The 9318-nt window shown below is 41.7% G+C and overlaps 1 protein-coding gene across 2 annotated transcripts in view; it reads left to right on the top strand.

Moving 5' to 3' along the window:
- Positions 1-7038, top strand: part of MAP1B (microtubule associated protein 1B) — a 93362-nt gene extending 86324 nt beyond the window's left edge. For both annotated transcript variants that reach the window (XM_043887932.1, XM_043887933.1), the window contains 2 exons: positions 1233-1471; positions 2642-7038. In XM_043887932.1, the coding sequence (XP_043743867.1) occupies positions 1233-1471; positions 2642-2797 (395 nt within the window). In that variant the 3' untranslated portion in view covers positions 2798-7038. The remainder of the gene's footprint in view (positions 1-1232; positions 1472-2641) is intronic.
- The last annotated feature ends 2280 nt before the right edge of the window (positions 7039-9318 follow it).

Raw genomic sequence — 9318 nt, 5'->3', positions numbered from 1 at the left:
ATAATGGCTGGTTAATCTATATCATGAAATGATTCAGTTTATCCAAATACCAGTTTGGCTGATTCTCACTACCCCCTGCCCTCCAAAATAAAAATAAACCAGTTCATGGCTGGTTTTAACTGTGGGATGACAGTCTCTATACATCCCATGGAGAAAGGAAAGAGGATTAAATATACAGGATCTCACTAGTATGTTAAGTGGTTTCACAGCAGTGGTCTCAAACCAGATACATATTTTAGCATTGGCTGGGATGCTTTTAAAAAAATGATGATACCCAGGCCAGTGAAGCCCTACCCCAGCCCAGTGAAGCCAGGGAATCTGTATTAAGCATGCTAAGTGATTCTAATTATGTGGCCAGGAGGAAGAACCACTGCCTTACAGTGCTAGTTCTGTTACTGTTTCATCCTTCTAATTAGAACAAATCAGAAAGCCAATTCTAGAAACAAGGTACACAGAAACTTTGAGATTAATCTGAACCTTCACTTTGCCCGGGCTTTCTGACTTGGGGGGAATTTTGGCTGCGACATACCCCTTACCTCAGTCTGGTATGTTCTGATTGGCTAGGGAAAGCAGGCTCTTGCAGAACCTTCCTGTTGCTAAAGTTTGGTATCCAAACTTTGTCTAAGGAGAGAGGTCTACGATTTTAGAGTACTGTCCTAAGGAGAGAATACAGTGTTTCATCAGTTTATGCATGAGAATGAGTTGCTGAGGGTCTTGGAGGTCATATAATATTAAGATCTGACCACTGGCTAGATCAAATGTGAGGGGATAATATTCAGCTGTGGGCCAAATTGCTTTTAAATGAAATCCTAACATGAATTACTAAGATGGCTTAACTATGCTCTACCAAATGCAGATGCTTTCCTTCATCCTTTAAAATCTATTTCTTAGATCACATTTCAAATTAAGACACACTAGTAGCTCTTCTAGGAGTGTTACTGTCTAGTTCTATCTTCGGGGAAAGCCTTGGCAACTCTTCTTAGTTGCTAATGCATTGTCCACAAAGGGAAATGCCCCACTCTTCATTTCTCCTGAGATGGTAAACAACCAGGTGATACTGTCCCAAACTGCCAGTGTTAAATGCCCTCTATGAAAGAGGGGAATGCCCACACCCCCCTCCCATGTCCTAGAGCACCTTCTTGGGAATAAGTAGGGAAGGTGTGCTGGACAGATGAGTCTCTCCACATTTTTGTGACCCTGGCCTTCTCTTTGTTTTTATTTGTTTACTGAAGGGCCAGGAACCACCAAGACATCCAAGCCCTCAGCTGTGCCCCCAGGCCCCCCTGTGTACCTGGACCTGTGCTATATTCCCAACCATAGCAATAGTAAGAATGTCGACGTGGAATTTTTCAAGAGAGTGAGGTCGTCCTACTACGTGGTGAGTGGGAACGACCCTGCTGCTGAGGAGCCCAGCCGGGCTGTCCTGGATGCCTTGCTGGAAGGGAAAGCCCAATGGGGCAGCAACATGCAGGTAAGAGTTCCAGGGCGGTGTCTGCACAACACGTGGAGCTGTGTCCAGAGGCAGCGGGAAGGGATCATGTTTAATGAGGCACCACCGTGGATCCCCATGAGGTGCCCAGGGGGCCTGCCGCACTTGAACAAAGTGGATTTCACACACAGAAGCTGATCTAAAAGTATTCTCACCACCAGCCACCATGGACTTGGAGGAAGGCCACTTTACCACCCTGAAGCATAATCTGCAGAGTGAGCCCAAGATTACGCACCCTTCATTTACCAAGAATATTAACCAGTGTAACCAAGTGTCATATTTCCATGTGAGATGGATAAAGATTAGTCTTTACTTCTTTGTCTTTCCCAAGTAGACGAAAGCTAGGGATATGGCCATTTAGAAAATCAGCTGTCCACATGAGATTCTGCAGGAGGAGCACTGCTGAAAATGGTCCTCAGCAGGACACTCCCAACTCCCAAACATCCTAATGAGCCACAAACCACTCTTAATAGTATTTCAGCTATGGATTTTATCTAAGTTTTACTTATGGTTTTGTATAGTCATCTAGTGAACTGTATTTGCGTAACATTAAATAGAAATCCTGGTTATTTCATCATATGAAATCTAATGAGAAGCACTCAGTGGCCTCTTACTGAATACTAGGTAGAATTTAAGCTAGTAATCACTTACCCGCCCCACTCCTGTCCCCAGCCACACACACAAACTAAAGGCATAAATCTATGCTCTCCTGATTAAATGTTAGTTAACACACAATTAGAAGGTTTTCGGCTGCATTAATAACTAAAGCCCCTTTGTTTTTAAATATGCAATATCTTTAATGTAAATCCTATCAGTTGTGTTAAAGAAAATACAAGAAATTCCACCTTAACTGAAGAACTTCTCATAACGCTAAAGAACTGAAAACTGATATAGATGAACTAACTGGCTAGTCATGACTTGCTTTTGGTTCTAGTCTTCAATTGCCCCAGGAAAACTAATTTTTTAGCAGCTTTATTCTGGTTCCTAGAAAATGTAAGTTGAAAAGTCCTTTGGGTTTTCTAAAGACAATAGAATATTTTTCTCTTGCCCTTTCTTTTTCTAATGGTCTAATTAACACATTACTGCTGTTCTATTTTTCCCCACCCCATTTCTGGTTCTGCTCTTCAGCAGCTGTTTTCTCCCTTCTTGCAGGTGACCCTGATCCCGACTCATGACTCAGAAGTGATGAGGGAATGGTACCAGGAGACCCATGAGAAACAGCAGGACCTCAACATCATGGTTTTAGCAAGCAGCAGCACAGTGGTTATGCAAGATGAATCCTTCCCTGCATGCAAGATCGAACTGTAACAACCAAGGTCAGCCGCACCACAGGATTTGAACTTTGTTTCCAGAAATTCTTCGATTTGAAACCACCTTTTCTAAAAAAAAAAAAAAAAAAGTCAATTCATCTAAATAAGTCGCTGAACTATTACCTGCCAAACACTATACTGTGTCATGGTGATACAAGTCACTAATATTTCTCAGTTTTTGCTGATTGCTAAGGGAAGTAGCAGTCTTCCCACACTAGGGTTCAAGTTACTGCAAAATTACCTACCCCAGTTCATCTCTGCTGAACATTTGGAAACCATGCACTAGCAAACCCAACTGACTTCTGCTAAGGTAGAGGCATTTGTCTTAGAGAGAGAGAGAGAGAGGGAGAGAGAGAGTGCGCGTGCACAAAAGAGAGGGAACACAGGACAGAGAGAGAGAGAGAGAGAATGAGAAGGAAAAAAGAATGCAAGAGAAGGAGATATAATGGTAGAGAGTGCTGGTGAGATACCAGAGAGAAAGAGAGCAGGGTGGGGCAGGGAGGAGAAAATAACCAACAGTCACGTCTGCATTTTCTGTCTATTCTGTTGTCTGCAAAGTTTGCAACTTGTGTCAGTCTGAGTCATCAAAAGGGTCTTAATTTCCTAAAACAAGTTGGCTGGAAGAAAACAGAAAAGAACAAAACTTGTTATGAGGGCATGTGAGATTTTTCACGCCTTAATTAAGCTCCTTCAGTTTGAAGGCTGCACACTGATGTAGTGTAGTGAGTGTAGACTGGACATGCAAGTGGTTTGAACCCCATTCAGAACTCTCAGACTCTTCAAACACACAAGTAGATTGATCTAAGGCATGTTCCCAGCATCTGTGCACACAGCTAGTCCACTCTGAGTCAATTAACCTGCATGCGGAGACACCCAAGTCCACCCCAATTACCAAGCAAATACCAAAGCAGTTGGGAGTACATACGGTAGACAATTTGCCTTAGGAAGTGACTTGAATGTACAAAGATACTTGATGCACTTATTTTTTAATGTGAGACAGCAAGTTTATAAAACATCCGTGTAGGATTATAGATACTCCAGTTACAGGAGCATGTGTGTGCATGTGGGAGGGGTACTTGGAGCTTACCTGATTGGTGCAACAGTCTGAGCATTGTGTGTTAATACCACCTCAGGCCCCTCAACCAAACAAGTTGAGCCTGTCTTAGCTTCTTTACTACTGCAAATTCAAGACTGAAACGGCTTCTATGATCAGAACTGGGAAAACAGTGAATCTTAATGGTGGAAGAGGTTCTCAGCAAGTGAACAGTATTTAGCTTCCTTTGTCTTACAGTGGCTTTTTTTTTTTTTTTTTAATTTTCCATTAATTTCAGCATAATTATGGGAACAAGTGTACAGAAGAATTTTTTTTTAGATATGTGGGAACTTTTCATAGATGAACTTTTTAACATGTTTTCATTTACAGGAAAATGCACAGAAAATTTTCAAGGGACAGTCCTTTTTTTTTTTTTTTTTTTTAAAGTGTTTTGTAAGACAAAATAATGAGTAGTGTCTTTTGAAGTTCTGGTGAAAACTGAAGTCTGATATTGCAGTAATAATATTTATTAAAAGTCCATCCTACCAGGAATAGTGATACCTCCCACCCCTTGAGTCCCATAACAAAAATCTGAGTATGTGCTATTTGAGAGTGGGGGAGAATGGCTAAACTTTTCTAGGCCTTTACAAGTACATCACCCAGTGGTATCCTGCATACTTCTTTCAAGATCTTCAACCATGAGGTAAAAGAACCAAGACAAGTTCAAAGGACCCTAGCAAAAATTTGCTTTGGGATTTTCTTTTCTGGGAAAAAAAATACATTGAAAGCAAATGAATTTCCAGCTCCTATGGTTTATTATGTAGAGTTCAGAGATCATGTTCATCATTGTTATCACTGAACTATGAACCTGGGAAGCCAGATCATGATTAAAACTGACGTCAAGTTTCAAGTTGCAGATCAACGCACCCAGTGTTCAGATGTGGCAAACTTTTCGGTGACAGCTGTTCTGGGCTCTGTTGTGTTGCGTCTCCTGCAGACTCTAAGACCTACGGAGTAGTCAACAATCACCTCGTTTTATTTTCTATGTAGTTATTTATTTCAGAATTAACATTTAGTTTATTTTTGTCTGATAAGTGTGTGTTTTGCACTGCTAACTACTATGAGGGTTTAAACAATGCTTCTTCTGGGTCCCTTCACTGAGGACCTAATGCAGTCTACTTAATGCTGTGAATTACATTTTTCAAATGTTTAATTTTTTAAAAAAATTAATCTATTTTTTTTAGGCTTCTCTAGAAATGCAGCTTTTATTTATTACCCTATTTTTTGGAAGTCCTTAAGAACATGCATTGATTAAGGGTACAAAAAGTGAACACATGATAGAAAACTCATTGACAAAAATGGATTTCAGTGAGTATAAACTCATCTACTTCAAAGGTATTTTAAGAGCCAACCTAAGATACTCAAGATAATTCTTAATAACTAGTTGTTAAGTTGGTTCACAAAATGCATTGGAAGAGAAATAGACTTCCAGCCTTCTTGCCAAATCCAGACCTCTGGTTGATTTTTCTTTGATAGAAGATGGAATTGTTTTCCAATTTCCCCCATTAATTTACCATGTACATAATTTTGCTTTAAGAAAAAAACCAAACATTTTAGGAGAATTATAGCCAGTCTTCAAATATAACCATTCTATCCCACTCTTTTTTTTCTTTTTCTTTTTTTGCTTTGGAATTTAGTGGAAAAAATACACAAAAGCTGTCACTGATCAGCTGGCTCTTTAAATAGTTAAGTACCTTTCTCCATCCATTATTCTCAGTGATGACCACAGAGCCCAAATATCACAGGAAAACCAATATTTACATTATAGGTTGCTCCTGTCCTTCCAGACACCTTTCCTACCTGTGTGACTAACCTAATTTTGCTAGTTCCATAAATACACAATTAGTTTAGAAACAGCCATCACAATGTACCATGTACATTCATGGTGAGAGCTAAAGATTGACACAGACTTCTAGGAGCTTTATTCATACTGATTATGTAATCCAATTGTATAGATTGAATATTTGAGTGGAAGGAATTTACATTCTGTTTAAATGATGGGATTCCATCGAGATATAGCACTCATGATCATGACCTTTTTGGTAGTATTCTTAAAATTCTACAGAGACTAAATGTTAGAGATGATCCTCCATTTTCAATTTTAACTAATTCTATCCCCTTTCTCAAAACCCAATCCTTGTGCATGCTTTTCTCAGTCTTGTGGTGGGACTGGATACAATGACTGACCTTCCCCGTCGCCCCTCCCTCAACCCTTAACTGCCATTTCCCATGGAGTTCAAAAAAAAATTTTTTTTCTTAACCTTACATATCATAGTGAATGGTTTCCCCTGTGTATATGAATGTTTTAAGTGTCTCCAATAGCTTACAGTTTAGGAGCTTTCCAATACTCATTTAATAAGGTTTAATCATTTGCTAATGGAAATTTTACCACTTCCCATTTTCCCTGTTACCAAATTTCAGCTCTCAGGAGCTGTCCTGCAATTCTGAAATTGCTTTTCTTGTCTCTTTAGTCACCTGTCACAGGAGGTTCTTGCTCAGTAATGATATGGTAAGTTAGATTAATAACTTTTTTTTTTTGCACTTCAGATTTAGAAGAAACAATCCTGTTTCCATTTGAAAGGAACTGTAAAGCTTTTTATCATTTAACCAACTGAACACCAAAAGCAGCCTAGGGATGAGCACTTCTTTGAAGGCGATTAGGTTATTCACCTGGTATTAAAACTATTTACTATGAAAAAAAAAATCTGTGACTTTATTCATTTTAAAAGGCAGCATCAAAAACTGAAAAGGAAGGGAAAAAATAAACAGCTTCTCTGTACTCATTTGGCGCTCCCCCCAAAAAAGGAGCCATTGAGATGGGGCCTGAGACCAGGCTGCCCCGCGGGTGGCCCTGTCCTTCCCCGGGAGGGCGGGGACCTGGGCCCTGCTGAGAAGCACCTCCCACTCCTCTCTCGTCCTGAATGGCGTTTGTGTCGGTCCACAGCTGTGTATGGTATTACGTCTTATAATCCTGCATCACTTCTATCCTATCCAGTCATATCTAATGTAGAAAATTAGTTTCCAGTGAAAGTAATATGTAGTGCTTTTATGATATTTGTGTGCAATATCCCCTCTTCCATTGAGGATATTTGATGTAAAAGAAAAAAGAAAATCAGTTCCACAATAAAAATACAAAAGTGGCAAAAGTGTGTGTGTGTGCTGTCTTTGGTTGTGTATTGCTGTTGGGCGCGTCGGAGAGTTGGGATCTGCTGCCCACAGGTGTGGGTGTGTGGGGGGTTCTTTCACGAGGGTGATTATATTCTTTCCAGAGTGGGTTCCCTGGTTTTTGGTAAACTGCTGAGAGGGCCCTGCTACTATTTTTACAACTGCTGTTATCTTTTATAGCTAAGCCTGAGAGAACCTTGGGGTCTAAAGACAGAAACTGGAAGATCAGAGAGAGTTAAAATTATTGCTTAGAAAGAAAAACTAAATAGAGCAGTGCAGCTGAAGGAGGATATTGGGAGGGTTTCCTACTAAATTATAAACTCAAAAACCAAGTTCTCGTTCTAGGTTTGCCATACCTGGCTGTGTGACCTCAGTCACTTAATCTGTCCCGAATTTCTTTCCTTACCTGTAAAAAATGAGAAGATTTGACAAGATGGTCAAACTGGATGATTCCTCCAAGGGCTGACTTCCTGGAGCTCTATAAAGCCATCACTCTCCATCATTATATCTTTGCTTCTTGCTCAGTTACAGAATAAACCCTATAGGAGAAGGCAATGGCACCCCACTCCAGTACTCTTGCCTGGAAAATCCCATGGAAGGAGGAGCCTGGTAGGCTGCAGTCCATGGGGTTGCTAAGAGTCAGACACGACTAAGCGACTTCACTTTCACTCATTGGAGAAGGAAATGGCAACCCACTCCAGTGTTCTTGCCTGGAGAATCCCAGGGATGGCGGAGCCTGGTGGGCTGCCGTCTATGGGGTCGCACAGAGTCGGACACGACTGAAGTGACTTAGCAGCAGCAACTAACATAATATGCTATGGATTAGATTCACACCTTGGAACTAGACGTTGTTTAGGAAAAGTGATAATAATAAAAAGGAAGAATTCCCCTTAATCATTCAATGATTAGTATATCTTTACTCCATACCCAGCAGTGGGTAAGACTGGGGTTTGTTTAAAGGTGAGCAAAATGGAAGTCAAGTGAAGTCACTCAGTCATGTCCGACTCTTTGCGACCCCATGGACTGTAGCCCAGGCTCCTCTGTCCATGGAATTTTCCAGGCAACAGTACTGGAGTGGGTTGCTCTTTCCTTCTCCAGGGGATCTTCCCAACCCAGGGATCGGACCCGGGTCTCCCACACTGCAGGCAGATGCTTTAACCATCTGAGCTACCAGGGAAGCCCAAGCAAAACGTTAAGTCCTGCCCTAACTGGTCTCAGTGACTGGGATTCCCAAAATCCAGGGATGAGTGTAGGTGACCACTGGGAAACCACCAGACGTGAGGCTAAACTGAGACCAGGTGCACATGCACGAGTGTTTTAGACAACGCAAACTCCAGGCAGAGGTGATGGCTCAGAGGAAGACTCAGGGGATGCTGGGCAGCACAGACTGCCCAGAATGGTGGATGCAGGGTGGGAGGCCTCAGCACCGCAGCCCCCTGCACAGAAGACATGCCCACAGAGTGCTCAACAGACCGCCAGGACTTGGTCCTGTCTCTGCACAGATGGTCCTTTGGCCTCAAAAGCCCACTGCAGCCTGTCTGGAGTCATAATGATGTTCCTTTGTCACGAATACTCTTTATAATCTTACACACATGCCTCCAGGTCATGAGGCTGGTAGACCGGTCCCATTAGAAGTCGCTGGATGCCAGAAGGCATTCTTAAATCCCTCCAGAAATTAAAGGGTTAAGCATGTGAGTGCTCAGGGTGGGAAATCATGACCAAGAGATTTTAATTACATCTGTCAGATTAAACAAAGATAAGTTTTCTATTCTACTGCCAAATGACAGTTCTACGAAGTCTTTCTGGCCTGAACTTAAGAGTGACCAAGCAACCTGGTTTGCCCAGGACTGCCCTGGTTTAAGCACAGGAAGCCTTGAGTTCCAAGAGACCCCTCAGTCCTAGAGAAGCCCCCGGTGCTGGTCACCTTAACCCCTCCATGTGTTTCCAAGCCACCGCCCCACCCCCAGCAGACCAAGCACAGCAGAGATGCTGGGTGGGGTTGGGAGGGGGGGCAGTTCATCCCCTTCCAGCTGGCTCTGTTCTATTATACCTTGAAGGGAGCTTTTCTTCAGTTTCTGTTTTCCTATTTTGCAGGCAAATTAACAAACTTCTGTTACAGTACTAAGACTACATTTTCTTTCTCTTTATAAATTCTAGATGCTTCTGTGTCCTCACAATCAATCATCTTTCAACACACTCTTGACTCATGAATTCTTGGTCTCTTGCGTAATCCTGGATCCCACCATTTCCTCTTTGATCTT

Source organism: Cervus elaphus, chromosome 25 (assembly GCF_910594005.1).
Source record: "Cervus elaphus chromosome 25, mCerEla1.1, whole genome shotgun sequence".
Taxonomy (NCBI): Eukaryota; Metazoa; Chordata; class Mammalia; order Artiodactyla; family Cervidae; genus Cervus; species Cervus elaphus.
This window is presented reverse-complemented; position numbering and strand designations above follow the sequence as displayed.